Source organism: Trachemys scripta, chromosome 3, assembly GCF_013100865.1.
Source record: "Trachemys scripta elegans isolate TJP31775 chromosome 3, CAS_Tse_1.0, whole genome shotgun sequence".
NCBI lineage: Eukaryota > Metazoa > Chordata > Testudines > Emydidae > Trachemys > Trachemys scripta.
Window position 1 is genome coordinate 40,380,678 of NC_048300.1, and position 16,125 is coordinate 40,396,802.

Consider the following 16,125-nt stretch of genomic DNA (forward strand, 5'->3'; position numbering starts at 1 on the left):
ATCCTCACGGGCAGCGCCGCTCGGGGACGGGCGCCTCTAGCGGGGGCAAGCACGGCACACAGTGCGCAGGCGCGTATTGGAAAATGGGGCCGTGGCCCAGCCTGGGCGGCAGGAGTGCCTGGCTCGCGGCTGGCGAAGGGACGATGGGGTGCAAGGCGGGGCAGCCGCCCAGGGGCCTCTCAGCCTTTGGCAGCCTGTCGCTGCTGAGCCTTCCCCGCGGGCTCCGCCACGGCTGGGGGGCCTGAGGCCGACGCTCTGCTCAGGCGGGGGGGCGCTGGCGGTGCCGCCGCAGGCTTCGGGGCGGGGCCTGTTCTGTCACGTGGGCGGGGCCTGGCTCCTGCTACTCGAAAGCGAGTTACTGCCGAGTAACAGGCGGGAGGGCGAACTCTATGGTAGCAGGTTGCGGGTGGAGCCGCTCTATCCTTCCGGGGGCAGCTCTACGGCGCGCTGGCTGCCGGAAGTTGCCGGGGTAGGCGGGGCTGTGGGCAAGATGGCGGCGTGGGGAGGCGTGAGCCGCTTGTGGCGGCGGTACTGCCAGGTACCGGGGGCGCGGGACGGGCAGCAGCGACAGGGCGCGCGCACCCCAGCGACTTCCCCGCTCCGCGTCCAGCTGCCCCAGTGCTCAGCGCTCTCCTGACCCGAGCCCTCGGCTGCGCCTCAGCCCCCGCCGGGTCCCGGGCTGGAGCAGCCGCCGCCCTTCGCGCGCTGCCGGACGCGAGCTAGGGCCCTGCCCCCGCCCGGGTGTCTGCAGCCCGAGCAGCGGTGCCGGGGCTGCAGCCCTGGGGGCTCCCGGCTCTGCTGCACGTACCCGCAGCGGGGCTCGGGCTTCTCGCCTGGCGCCCTGGGTGCCGCGCCAGCTGGGCCAAGAACTGAGCGGCCACCGCCGGTGTAGTGCGAAAAGCTGCTTTGGATCTTCCTTTGCCGCTTAGGGTGTAGTGAGCATGCTCAGTATCTTCTGCTGAAGCCACTGCCCTTCACCCTGCCCTTACTTGGCAACAGGTTCCTCCGACTGCTTTGTACAGGGATTAAAAGCAGGGCTGGTTCTAACTTTTTTGCTGCCCCAGGCAAAAAAGAAGAGCACCGCCCCGCCGTAACACCCTCCCACCCCTAGCGCCGGGCCAATCAAACCCCCGCCCCGAGCGCCGGGTCGCCCAAACCCCCAGCGCCTCGCTGGGCTGGCCAAACCCCCGCCCTCCAAGCGCCAGGCCAGGCCGCCCAAACCCCCGGTGCTGCCCCGCTAAACAAAAACACCGCAAGCACCCCCCCTGTTACCCCAACATTGGCCACCTCTTATAAGGTGCCACCCCAAGTACATGCTTGGTCGGCTGGTGCCTAGAGCTGGCCCTGGTTAAAAGGGGGCAGATCGGCAGGGGATGGCCTGAGTCTGAGCAGGGAGTAGAAATTGACTGGTCAGGGGGTTCAAGCAGTTGGAGGCAGGCTTAGGATAGGGGCTGAAAGGCAAAATCAGTTAGGGCGATAGGCACTGGGGTTAAGCCCAGGGGTGAGGCACTGTCAGAGGGCAAAACTGGGGCAGAGTTACCCCGGTGGACCGAGACATCAGTGTTTTCAAAAGTAGGGAGAAGGAGCAGAGGGACTTTTTCATATCCCCTCCCACAGGACAGCGCCTCTCAGAATGGGCTTCCCAAGGCTGGGTTCTTAAAGGCACAGGCATCCCAAGGCATAGTCACTGCAGCTCCTCTCAGTGTGATGTAACCTGCTGAGGTGCTTAGGGAGACTTGATTTGGTGAAATATTTTACATATAGCCCTGAAAAACAAAGAATCCGTTATCAGTTTATATGACTGCATAAAGTCTCATAGCAGTTCATAAATTTGTCTTATTTGCTGCTGGGATTCTCTAAATTACTCTTAGCACTTCATCATTTACCTTCGTTATTGTGCTATTTAATTTATACATATTTTCAATGAGTATTTGTTATTAAAATATAAGTAAGTACTTGCTAGTAGTTTTAGCAATGACATCTGTCTTTCTAGTATTGCACTTGCTATGTTTTGTTAGCATAGTAAATGAAGCTGCAAAATAAATGATGTTTAAATGACTTCTCTCTATTAAGAGGTAATTGATGCTTATGTACACCAGGCAGGGTTGTTTGGAAGCTGAAGACTTCATGTTTCCATCCAACAACAGTCAAGTTTTAGCAAATTAGGACACGTCACCAAATAAGAACAACCGTACGTATCAGTAACTGCTACTGATTACAATTTGCTACCCCGGTCCAGTAGCAGATTAGGTCAGATAGCAACTGCTACTAGTAGCAAATTACATCAGTTAGCAGTTTTTCACACTACACTTGCTCATGGCATCTGGCCCAGAGAGCTGCACAGAGACCATCACCTTGAGGGGTTGGGTAGCACCCAGGAGCCCAGCCTGCCAGGGCTGTACAAAGGCAGAGCAAATAGGCAGCCCCGCTATTTGCCAAGAGTTGACAGTCTTTACCCCTGTTTCTAAGTTTTATGTTTGTTTCATTCTAAGTTAAAGTCCAAGACCTGGACCATGTTCAGTTAATACTGAGTAACCGGCTGTGCTGCGGAAGCCCTGCTTGAATTTCTCAGGTTCTTCGCTTTGGCTAATAGTGTTTGACTTCCGTGTCAATGCAGATGACTCCTGTGGATTGACTCATGGATTTTGTAGCTAACATGACAATCATGGGAATGTCTGCTCTACTCATGTCATTGGCCACATCTGGGCTGGAGTTGGGGGTTATAGCTTTGGGTATAAAAAAGGTGTCCTTAACTTGGATTAGTAGTTTAGGTTCAACTCCAGGCTCTCCTATAGGCTTTAACCTAAATTACAAATGAGTTGAAAACAGAGTTGCTGTGTCTTCTATGCTACTTTTAATCCAAGTTAAGAACACCCTTTGGAGGAGGGGTAGGGTAGATACACCCTTTATCCAAGACTATTGGTTTAGGGCTGTATCTATTCAGGTTGAGCAAAAGACCTGTTTCAGTGGTCCAGTCTTGTAGAGTATCTATCAGGGTCCATCACAGATTGCTTTCTGGAAGTGTACTCTTTCTAAAAGACAACTTGAGCTATGAATTGGTTGGATTTTGTAATCTATTGTTCATGGCACTGATATAGTGGCCCCCAAAAGCCATCTCCCAGTCATGCCCTGGCATGGTTACTGTGGCTTACAGATTACTTGGTGGGTGAAGCAAAGAGATGACTAGCATGTGGGAAGTATCTAACTGAGAAAATGAATTTTGAAATTTATGCTGTGGAAGTGAGAGAGAAAGATTTGGGACTAGGCTACTTGAGGGACTGCTGTTTTACCTATGTAATTTCTGCAACAATTGAGGTCAGAGGAGGTGCTTGAGTTCTCTCAAGTTTGAGAGTAAATTACCAGTTGGGGTTCCCCATTAAGTCCCTCTACTTTGGAATTTGCTTTCTTCCTGAGTCAGCCAGAGTCTGGACTTGTTAACATTCCAAGCTCCAAGGTTTGCTTTTTTCCTGCGGTGCGTATGGGGGGAGGACAAAGTTGAGGCTCTTTTGGATGACTGTTGTTAGGAGAGAACCAATTTTGTTTTAGCCAGGAGGTTTAGTCTATATATGGAATTTGAATTTGTACTGCAGTTTGTTAGAGTGTCTGTAGCCTTGTGGGATGGCCAGCTTTTGAAATAAATTAAAAAATATTTGACTTAAATTGTAGAATAAATGGAACTATTACAAAACTTATATTTTAATATGTGCTGAATGTCCCTCCCACTATATGTATTTACCAATTTACCTTACAGTCCAACTTTTAAACATTTTCAGATTACCGTCAGTTTTATATAGCAGAAGCACATGACTATGTACTGTCCCTGTACACATTATTAGCACAATGCAAGAAAGGAAAAAGTGTGCAGGAATAATGCTTTACACATTTAAATAATGTTAAAAAGGCTATAACGTTTGGTACCACGAAGGAACACAACTCCCCAGGCTGAAGATTTAAAAACAAAGCTTGATGAAACAGTAGATCACTTTAAACACTGAATCGACTACAAATGTTTGTGTCTAGAATGAAGTTTTAAAAACATAAATTGCAAAAAATGGAATGTGTGGAAGAATATAAATCTGCCATTCAGTCAATTAAAAGGGATAAACAATGCACCAAGGTGTAAACGTAATACCTATTGTGAACTTGAGATGCCCACTCTTGTTTTGAGGAGAGGAAGGACATTAATTATCAAACATCTTCTCTTCTCATTCATTTTATATAGACAATCAACTTTCTCATTAATTTCAACATATTCTGCTACTCTGTAATATTCTGTAGTTATGAAAGTTAGTATGAGGCTTACAGTAGCACATGGTGAATATAACGTGTATATATATTTACATACAAACAACTATATTAAGATTGCAGAGTCAGAAGTTAGAAAACGTTGGAATTAAGGTTGCCTGTACAATCTTAATTTGGCCCCCTTGTGTATATGCATTATAATAGTCTTTACTTACATTATCACCGTTTTTTCTGCAGGACCCCTGCCTCATTCAGTGCCCAGGTTAGACGGTGCTAACTATATGGGTGGCTATTCAGTATATCTTTTATACTCATTCAGTGTGCAGTCCCATTCAATATTTCTGCATGCCATTCATGCGCTTTTTTGTGGTACTTATCACAAATGTTAATGAACTTATCTTCACAAAACCATTGTAAGCTAGGGAGGTGGCATTATCCCTATTGTAGGACAGGTGATGAACTAAGGCATAGAGAATTTACAGCCAAAACTGTCAGGTATTCACTACAATCAGGAGACTTGATTTCTCGAAGTAGTTAGCATTTATATAGCATTTCATATGTTTAATGCACAGCTCTAATTGACTTTAGCTGCAGTTGTGAGTGCTCAGCTCTTCTGCAAATCTGACTCCAGATGTCTCAAGTTGGGTACTTCGAAATAAGGAACACAATTTGTAGCCACCTGTGAATGTTTTGGTTGAAGTGACTTGTCAGCATTACGTAAGAACTCCATGGAAGAGGCTGAAATACTATTCAGTTCTCCAAGGTGATATTCAACTGCTTAAACTGAAAAACCCTCCTTTCTTTTCCTTACAGTCTTTCCTCATTCACTACACACCTCCTAACGTCTGTAGCAAATGAGAGAGGTCCTGCAGACAACAGCTTCATTCACTACACAAGCCCGATTCATTCCCTGAACACAATTTATAGTGTGGAGTGAATGAGCCAGGGGTCTTGTGGGAAAAAATAGCATGTGATCATGTAATTAAAGACTAGATACACAAGGGGACACATTACAGTTGCATGGAAAACCTTAACTCTAGCATGTCTATCCTCCCTTTTAAGTGCCTGACTTTGGAATATTAACTTTCTTTTAAAATAGATTTTTGCATGTAATTTCCTATTTAAAAACAAAACAAAACTGAAAAAACAGAACCATATTGACCTAGCTTGGATCAATAGCAGGCTTGGAATGTTTAGATACATAGCACAGGTCTCTACCATTTGAGCTAATGAAGTAACTGGTGGTAGTAGCAGGTTTTTCTCCTCTTGTGTGGACCATCCACTAGAGGGAGATGATACTTGCCAGTGGGTTTCACAGCTGTTTGCTAGGCAGCAGAGGAGAATTTGGGCTCAGGAATCCTGGATTCTGTTCCAGATTCTGGAAGTGAGTGTACTTTTGCTGTAACAGACTCTTCTTTCCCTGCCTGTCCTATTCTGCCCCTGTGAAGCCTATCTCTGTGACTCCCCTTCTCCCCCTAAATTCCAGTGAGGCATCATCCTTTTCCTCCTGGGTGCTAGCAGGGGGACCATTGAGAGTATAGGTGAGACAGTCTCCTTGCTCTGAGTTCCACTGCCCCAGCATGTGGGTACTGAGAGCAACAATGGTTGGACGAGCCCTGCTTAGCCCCTGGAGCCCTGGACTGGAACAGGCCCAGTCACTCTGGGGATGTTGCCTGCTCAGTCTGGTTGGCCCATCGGAGCTATATGGGGTGGAGAGTGCTCACTAGAGATAGAATCTTACCTGATAATTTACCTGCTAAATTCTAACACGTCGCTACTGAGCCTTTGCAAACTCTGATTTTTCAGAGACAAGTAACTTGGCCAAATTTGGTGAATTGTCACAGGGGCACAGTTAGCAAGTCAAAGCCAAAATCTGTAATTGTACTGTGAAATACTGTATGTATTGCTATATCCTGCATTCAGAAATGGAATGACATCACATGCTCGAGTCCATTATTGTGCTAATAAAATCAGTAATCTTCAATTTTTGTATTGAGCTCTAACTCAGAGGTATTCTTATAATTATGCCTTTGTATCGTTGGTAATCAATAAGTTTCTTCCTCAGTCCTCTTATTTGCCGGTGATTATGTAGGTAGGCATATATAGTAGGAAATGAGTTCATATATTTTTTGTATGCATGTAATGGTAATGTATTGACAAGTAAAGTAACTGTTAACCCAAAACATTTTTGTGTGTGAGCTAGTCAGATTTGCATTTCCAACACACAAACTTTAATGGGGAATTTCTGCACAGATTAAAGGTAATTTCCATATTACTTTAGTTCTGAATCCTTCTAGACAGATACCATACAAATTAATTAAACTAGTCATTTTATGATGGGTGCAACTGAGGGCAACATTCACTATGAACCCTAGGTGTAAATGGGCTTTGTTTAGGAATCAGTGACATTTATTCAGGCGTGTGCACTGGAATAGCAGCTGCTGCCTTTTTATACCCATCATGCAGCCATTCCAAACTACTCGGTCTACGTTCCCTTCAGTGCCATCATCTTTGGAGCAAGAACGAAACTCCTCTAACCAGTCTGTGTCTCATTGCTCTGCACCAACACTATGCACACACTATGCATTTAATCTTTCATATGCTAAGTTCTTTGTGGTACCTCCAGACTTATATTTATATATTTTAGTCTAGAAAACAATAACTAGCTTTTAACAAAGCTACATTAAGCCGATAACTTTTAATTTGAAAGACGCCAGCTGATGATTTAACTTATTTTCACAGAGAATAGGGACTTTTCCTGTAAATTACTCAAGCAGAGATACGCCAAAGCAATATCGTTTTCTTCTGTAAGTATAACATTTAACAATGAAGTCTGAAAAACCCTGAGCTCTTAATTTATAATTATGTTAGATGTGGTCTTTTCTCCCTCCTCCCATCTAGAAACAAGGACTTGTTGTGGGTTCAGTTCTCAGGATTCCACACTGATTTACACCATCATAAGGACAATTCTTTGGTATGTGACTAAATAGACCCTGTACTTATTATATACATTCTCAGTAACAAAGCAAATACACAAACTCAGACTTATTTTAGCATAGGTGAGTATTTTTTTAATTATGCAAAATCCCATTAAGAAAAGAATATTTATAGTATGAGTTGAATTATTACTCATTGAGGTCTCATTTTCAATGAGGTCCTAGGGTTACAGTCTGCATGTAGAATAGAAATGTAGTATTCTTGTGGAAAGTCCTTTCATTTTAAAATACATATGGTACATATTTTAAAAGAAGAAATTTTAATTCCCATTTTATTTATGTTTCATCTTATCCTGATGGAGCGAGTCCTGTGTATTTCTCTTCTGCTACAGAGAGAATTGCCAACAGTGCAGGGCCTGAGAAGGTGACTCTTCTCCAGTGCCAAAAAAAGTAATAGTAGACTGGTTTTAGGGAAGAATCTGCAGCTCTTCAGAAGTTGCTGAGTTCTACTCTTAACTTCAACTATTGCAAGCCTTACTACATTTTTTTCCCTGAGTCATCTTGAAGAGCCCTCACCCTCCTGATCAAGAACTTTTACCATAGTAGCTTCTGAATGCTCAAAATTTAGAGGCCTGGTCTACGCTAGAAAATTAAGTTGGTTTAACTATGTCACTCAGGAGTGTAGTTAAGTATGCTCAGCCTAATTAAGCCAACCTAACCCCTAGTGTAGACAGCTTCCATTGTTCTTCCATAGACCTAAATACTGCCTCTTGGTGAGGTGGATTATCTATATCTACAAGAGAATCTAGGCCAATGGGCTTAACTGGAGTGCACAGCTCTGCCATCCTTGACAGAATTGGTAATAGTGGCCAATTAGCCACAGGTTGACAAAACTAAAAAGTACAATTAGGTTGAGCTGCCTATAGTATTTTCCCCCATATAGGATAGTAGGGTGTACAAGATAAATGTGTATTGTATTAATTAATTAAGGGTAGTATAGAGTTATCACCTAACTTGTCTTTTTCTTACAAAATGTAGGTATCCATTTCAGATGAACCGGACACATTATACAGGAAATTATCAGTTTTAGTTAAAGGCCATGATAAAGCTGTGTTGGACAGTTATGAATATTTTGCAGTGCTTGCTGCTAAAGAACTTGGCATCTCCATTGAAAAAGTGTAAGTCTAGGTGACCTGGTCTCAGCTGCTACTTGTAAAACACCACCCCGTATGGCATCCATAGTTATAGATTTTTGAGGTATGGAATTTACTTTCGCTAAGTGTTTCAGAAGTGAAAGATGTACACTGATGGTATTTTTTAACTAATTTGAAGCCATTGGGATATTTCCCTGACAAGTTGTTTTAATTATTTTCCTTGTTATAAAATCCTACACGAGTTGTTTTTTTTTAAAGTTGGTTTTACACAGTGCCTTTCACACAGCAGTAGGATACAATAATAGTTCAAGGACCATACAGCCAAAAGCCACAGCTGTTACACACACAGCACTATGTTAAACAGCAAAACATTTATAGAAAAGGGAATCTTGCCCAGGGTTGTGTGTGGTTTTTTTTTAAAGTACCATTTCAAACTTGCTGTAAGGACAGCATCACTGACTGTGCAAGCAGCCCCCTAGGTATCATTATCACCTTGCTGAATTTAGTGGGCCTGTTTTTCCCCCCGGGTCTTTTAATAATTATTAAGCCAAAATATAGCTGTGATACCAAAATACACTGGTACTTTTCACACTGCCTCATTCACTTGTGCAAATGTCAACTAAAGCAGGGATCCTGGCATTAAGTCCTGGTGGGTTATGTAGATACTGAAAACAGTGGTTTGATCTAAAAGGGGTATGAATGTGATTTAAAATATGAAATAATGTGTTTAAATGATTGTGCATGTTAGACATGAACCTCCCAAGAAGATAGAACGATTCACCCTTCTGAAGTCAATACACATTTTCAAGAAGCACAGAGTTCAGTATGAAATGAGGACACATTATAGATGCCTGGAGGTGAGTGAGTGTATTTGGGGGAAGAAGAGAGCTCAAATAGAACTTCACATATAGAAAATGCAGTTTTGTCAAGTATTTAATGTTTGACACTCACTAAAATTCCTGAAATGTGTGTACTGGTTTTACATTTAACCCCAGCGTGCAGAACTTCCTAATCCTGTCTCAGTAGATACTAAAGAGAATACTTGTTATATTTCATGCACCTTATATTAAAATAATACTACTGAAAAGTATGGTTCTGAGCACACCATTTTCCACATCGTATCTTTTATATTAATTAAAAAATTAGAACAAAATGGCAGATAAACCATCCCACAATTGCCTTTAAAAATAACTACCTTCCTCTTAAAAACCAAAAAAAACCTGGCCACCACCCATGTCTGTTGAGGGGAAGAGATTGTCAATTAATGTATGTTTGTAGTGTGCTTAGCATAGTAGGGCCCTGACCTAGTTTAGGATGCTAGGATGTTATATAATACCCAGAGGCAGCCTTTCTAAATATAGGCTGCACTAATCAAACTACAAGTTAATTGCAGAAGGATCTGTAGGTAAACAAAGGTGTGTATGTTTCTACAGTTGCAGAATACGGGTGTTAAGCAAACCCCTAGTCTGGGAGTACCTTCTCCTACTAACTGTGCATGAGTGCAAAGATGATGCTAATCTTTTGCCTGTGGTGAAGGGAAAGTTGACCCTGAGTGCTCTAGGTTTTCTAACTCTGAGGAAGTTTTCCTATCAGTGTATGCCTATATCATTATACAGTGATATGTTAATAGCAGAAAATATGGCTACTTTTATTTTTAAAACATTTTCTGTGTTGTTCTAGTTAAAACATTTAACTGGCAGTACAGCTGATGTCTATTTGGAATACATCCAAAGAAATTTACCTGAAGGGGTTGCCATGGAAATAAAAAAGGTATAATTGAATTGCTTTCTTGAATTTCTAATAAGAGCTGTGGGATGAGTCAAGTTTTAAGATGAATCAGATGACAAATGGTAGCTGTTAATATCTGCTGGGACGAATAGCAAGTGTAATTTCTGGAATGTGCAGCGGGAGGGGGAGAGAGGAGAACATGCAGAGATTCAGGGCTGGAGAGCAAGGGATCCAAACAGTGGAAAGCACAAGATGAAGAGGGGATGGAAGCTGTGCTATTCTTAAAATGGCTTCTGCCACTTGGTGGCCTTTCATGTACCTGAATAAGTATTTGTAATTTGATTTAGGTAAATATGAATACAGCAAAATAATTTATTCTGAATGAGGGAATTGTCACATTTAAGGTGCAGATTGGTAGGTATAATTGTTTGTTTTGTTTTTAGACCAAGTTAGAGAAACTACCTGAACATATTCAGAAGCCAATTTGGGACAAGCTACCTTCAGTAGAAGAAACTACAAGCACGTCATGAGCTCTTCATCTACTAAAGCTTTTTCACATGTTAGCAATGGAAGCTCAACCTGTGCCTGTTAACATTTTAAACACAGCATCTTCTCACAGGCGTTACCCTCTATCCAACCTCAAACCCTGTCCTAATTTTACAAACAATACTTAAAAAATTATGATGAGACAGGTCATTTGCTACCCTAATTATCAGTGAGTTAGGATCCCAGCTCCAGGCCATTAGCAGAAAGACTGGACTGTGAAAATGTTTTGTCTGTTTTTCTTTTTTTTAAGTCTTATGTGGCCAGAACTTGGTAAATGTACATGAACAGGTCATTATGTATGGTAATGGTTTATTTGTGCATAAACACCACAGGATTTGTGAATTTACTGTCACTGAGGCTGATATTTGAAGCACATATCTCAGAGTTCTTATATGACCCATTAAATTTTATTTAAAATATTTATTGCTGGGATAGTCTCCTGAAAAAGATTACATTTATCTTCTCTTGTTATACTTGGCAAGATGACAGTAAAAGCACATTGAAGAGAACTTTCAGGACTTGTTTTAGTATTCATCACTCAGCTGAGCAGGTAGGGCACTTACAGGTCAGGTCAGTTTCTGCTGGGAAGCAAAATCAGTAAGACTGGGTATTTTTTAAAACTTTTTTGTTGTATACATTTTGAACTATGTTGTCAAATACCACCCAGGAATTCTCAGATCAGACACAAACACTATTATCAAGCAGCAACTGAGTCTCCCTAGGATCCTTTCTTGATACAATGGCAAAGAGCAACCTCTCTAGCTACTTGCCAGTTCCCCCAAAATATCTGCATCACAAACTGAATACATCATTTCTCCCATGACTACACTGCTTGTATAGTAAGGGCTTGTCTACACATACAGCACTGCAGCAGTGCTTAGGGAAGACATTGCCCTTGGTGATGAGCTTCTCCAGTCACTGTATGTACTCTGTCTGAGGTGGTAGCTATGTTGACGGGAGACCCGTTAACATAGTGCTGTCTACAGCAGGAGTTCGATTAGTAAACTGCATTGCGCAGAACACCACAGTTATACTGACATAAGTCTGTAGTGTAGACCAAGCCTAAGAAAGAGCATTTGTAAAATTATCTTTAACAGCATCATCTGATGTGTTATAATGGTATTAACGTGGTCTCAACACAAGTGTATTAATTGCAGCTGTAAAAGGCTTTTTTCCATGGGGGCCCTGAAAATGGGGCTCTTACACTACAACCTACAGTCTGTTCTATGTGAAAGCTCATCCTTTCCCCCCTTTTCTTCCGTGGAGCTTGAGAGGGCTTCCTGAAGAAGTGGGTGAATGATTAGCACATTAGCCTACAATGCAGACTTAGTTGGATTCCCTTCTCTTCTACAGCCAGAGAGAGCTGGTAAATAACTTTCTCTACACTTCAGCAGGCCTACAGGAGTGGAGCCGGGACCTGGACTGTTGGGGTGCAGCAACAGAAGGAAGGGTATGAAGGAGCCACAAGAACTGCTGTGGGGAGTGATTACTAGCAGAGCTGGCCAAAACTGAGGCTTTCCAGTTTGAGAAATTGGCATTTTTAATCTTTTTGTTCTAATTTGGAATGAAACCCAATATTGAAATTTCTTGAAACCACAAATAACCCATAAGTGTTTTTTTAAACAATTTGCTCCCTGGGATCAACAGCTGCTGAGTGAAACTGCTATTACCCAGCAGTTCTAGCCATAATAATGGTCCTTTAGAATAGAATGGTGGGGGCTGCAGTGAATTGAAAGAAGATTCTAAGAAGAGGGAGATTAGCAAGCTTTTGATACTGGTTAATTGTGTCCAGGATAAGCCTGCTCTTGTTATCAGTTCAAAAACAGTTACCTATATTTTGTTTCTACTTACAAGCTGGCAGGGAACATTTAAGGCAACAAAATGTTTTATGGAGCTCAAATAGGTTATAGTAGGAAGTAAATTCTTGAGGCCTTAGTGGCCCAATGGGATAATGAGCTAGCTTCTTCTAGCAGCAAATGATTGTTTACATCACACCTAAACAATAGTTGGCTGGCCTCATCTTTTTGCCCACAGGCCCACCATGAAATTTAGCATTCTACTTGGGCCCAAGATTAGAATAGTGAGGTACCTGTCAGTCAGAAGAAAGTGTATTAATAGATCATGGGGGTTCTAGAAGCACTAGAGAGCTACTAGCGGACAAACCCAGTCCCCTGCCAGGGAAAGGTCAATCTGCTTCAGCAGAGTAGATGTAAAAAGCACGAGGAGCTCTGCACACCATGTGACTCTTGCAACTATTCATCTCACCAACCTCAAGTTATTTAAAATCACACAGCCTTTATTGTAACACCTAGCAAGAGATTCAACTGAGAGGCTGTGCTTTAAAAACAGAAGTAAGTAAGTGGAAGGAAGAAGGACTTTTGGACCCCTACAGTCACTAGAGTGTAGTGTACAAACACACTCCTTTCTCTATGAGCAGACTCCTTTTCTGCCACAACCCACTGTGTGTTGGGAAAAAGGAGAACCTTACTCAATTGTATGGTGGGGAGGGCTCTGATCTCATGGGCCATTTTCAGGGGGAGGAAAGTAATGTAACTTTCAGGGCACAGTCTTTTTTCTCTCTATGTGACCTCTTAAAAAGAGCTGTCAGACAGGAAGAGCCCAATAACTTTAGCCCTCAAGTTCATTCTATGTTCCTTCCATTACTAGCTGACTGATGGGAAACAACACAGATTCCAACCCCTACTACTCTGCTAAACACAGGCAACAGGCGCTGTGGGGAGATAGTTTGGGGGAAGTTCGGCTGTAGCGCTCTTAGTAGAAAAAGAAAAAGAGCTAAGATGGAGGGAAATCAAAATTAAATTAGTGTGTCAATAAAGCACACTGTGCCAGCCACAAAGCTTCATTTACTGAATGGCCTTGATTTTGCTAGCTACTCAAGATATTCACATCTAACTCATTATCAACAAATCTGTTTGAAATGTATGTTTTTTCTGTCACCTGTCAGGAATACATCTAGAATAAAGGTGGGATCTTTTAATCTCTTATTAACTAAAACCAAACAGACACTAGGTCTTTAGGACACAAAAATAAATAGAACATGAAAGACAAAACTACTGATATTTTATCTACCTAACATAAGTACAGAGACAAAGGACTTTTGGGAGAGGTGGGGGAGTTAATCTACTGAGATCAGATTCTCTAGGCCAGGGGTGGGCAAACATTTTGGCCTGAGGGCCATATGGGGTTCCCAAACTATATGGAGGGCTGAGTACGGAAGGCTGTGCCTCCCCAAAGCCTGGCCCCCGCTCCCTATCCGCTTCCTCCCACTTCCCACCCCCTGCCTGCCCCCCTCAGAATCCTCGACCCATCCAACCCCCCTGCTCCTTGTCCCCTAACTGCCCCCTCCTGGAACCCCCACTCCTAATTGCTCCCCCAGGACCCCACCCCCTATCCAACCAGCCCCTGCTCCCTATCCCAACCCCATCCACACCCCCTGACAGGCCCCCCAGGACTCCACGCCTATCCAACCCCCTGCCCCACTCCCTGACCATGCCACTCAAAGCCCGGCCGGAGCCAGCCACACCGCCGCGCTGCCCGGCAGGAGCTCGCAGGCCTGCCGCCCAAAGCACTGGTTGTACGGCAGGCTGCGAGGGAGGGAGGACAGCAAGGGAGGGGCCAGGGGCTAGCCTCCCGTCCAGGAGCTCAAAACCCCAGCAGGATGGTCCCACGGGCTGGATGTGGCCCACGGGCCATAGTTTGCCCAACACTGCTCTAGGCAGTGGTTCTCAACCTTTGGGCCACTGTCCCCCAAAGGGATTGTGAAACTTTTTTCCGGGGATATACAATTGTTTTACAGAATCTAAGCTTTCATTTAAAAATGGTTCTAGCCTTTCTGGTTGGGAAGGGAACCTGAATGGAAATAGCTGTAGGAATTAGTATAATAGAATAAGTATCAGAGGGGTAGCCGTGTTAGTCTGAATCTGTAAAAAGCAACAGAGGGTCCTGTGGCACCTTTAAGACTAACAGAAGTATTGGGAGCATAAGCTTTCGTGGGTAAGAACCTCACTTCTTGCATCTGAAGAAGTGAGGTTCTTACCCACGAAAGCTTATGCTCCCAATACTTCTGTTAGTCTTAAAGGTGCCACAGGACCCTCTTGCTTTATAATAGAATATATAGTCTTTTCAATAAGGTGAATGAATGTGCTATAGGCAAAACTGGTAGCCTACAGTTAAGGTAGCCAGACACTTTCCATTATAAGACCTTGTTTTCAGTTCCAACTGAAGAAGGGAGAGCTAGATTAGATGAGAAGCCATTTGGGAGGGTGGGGAACCAAGACTGGGAGCAAGCAGGAGAGAGAGGCCAGAGTGTAAGACTAAGAACATCTGGGCAAGGAGACAGACTGAGATTAAAAGCTTGAGGAGTGGAGAATGGGGCTAGGATAAACAGGTTGGAGGTACAGAATGGGTCAAGGTTAGGGGAAAAACAGACAAATCCTAGTAAAAAAATAGTTACCTACCTCTCGTAACTTGTTCTTCGAATTGTGTTGCTCATGTCCATTCCAATAGGGGTGTGTGTGCACCGCGTGCATGATCATCGGGTCAGCTGTGGAGACCCCTGGAGTGGCGCCTTCATGGCAGTGTATATAGGTTCCTGCCGACCCACCGCCTGCTCAGTTCCTTCTTACCACCAGTGACAGTCATTGGAGCAGCTCAGTCTCTTGCATTCACAAGTGGCTACCTAGTGGTTCCCTTTTCTTATTTATAAATAGTTTAATTGAGTTGTAGTCACAGTAGTTGTATAGTAGTTTATAGTTAGTTAAGCTTACTTTGCAGGGCTCCCTCCCCCTGCCCCCAGTTTTCCCCAGGCACCGGGGCATGCCTTGGTCACAGGCGTTTAAGGCGTGTGGGAGGTATGCGAAACCTATGCCCAGAGGCGATCCGCACGCTGCTTGTCTTAAGTGCCTAGGAGGAAATCATCAGACAAGTGCCCAATTTGCAGGCGCTTTAGACCCAGGACTAAAAGAGAACAGGACTATCGTTTAAAGCTCCTCCTGATGGAGTCAGCCCTCAGCCGGTACTGGAAACGGCACTAGCATCATCGGTGCAAGATGCCCCGACACCAAGGAAGGACTCCTCCAAGGAGCATCAGCACCACTCCCCGGCTCGTATGGCCAGCTCTAGTAGGTGGCACCGCTCACAGTCCCCAGTGCTGCATAAGAAAAACAAGGCATACACGGATCGTTCCCCTGTTAAGAAGCCGTGAGGGGATTCCAGCGGGGTGGTCCCGCGGCGGGACACCCATGACCTGGCCCTCAAGACCTGGCACCATTGACTCCGGCCCCAACCAGAGGTCTGTCGAATCCGGTGCCAGTGGACTCCCGGACTCGGGAGGACTTGGAGGAAGAGCTCGACCTTCCTTCCATGATGGATACCTACGAGGCAGCACGGGACCTTATTGCCATGACGGCACAGTCCCCAGCCCAGCAGATGCAAGCTCCAGCATCACTCCAGATGTCGGCCCAAGTTCAGGCACCATCAGCGGCATCAATAACGGT

General features: G+C 44.1%; 1 protein-coding gene across 1 annotated transcript; it reads left to right on the plus strand.

Moving 5' to 3' along the window:
• Positions 1-428: 428 nt before the first annotated feature.
• On the plus strand, positions 429-11,118 carry MRPS10 (mitochondrial ribosomal protein S10). The gene is made up of 7 exons (XM_034764503.1): positions 429-538; positions 6,988-7,052; positions 7,147-7,219; positions 8,220-8,359; positions 9,084-9,192; positions 10,016-10,105; positions 10,507-11,118. The coding sequence occupies exons 1-7, from the start codon at positions 491-493 to the stop codon at positions 10,591-10,593; spliced, it is 612 nt and encodes a 203-aa protein (XP_034620394.1). The 5' UTR covers positions 429-490; the 3' UTR covers positions 10,594-11,118.
• Positions 11,119-16,125: the final 5,007 nt, after the last annotated feature.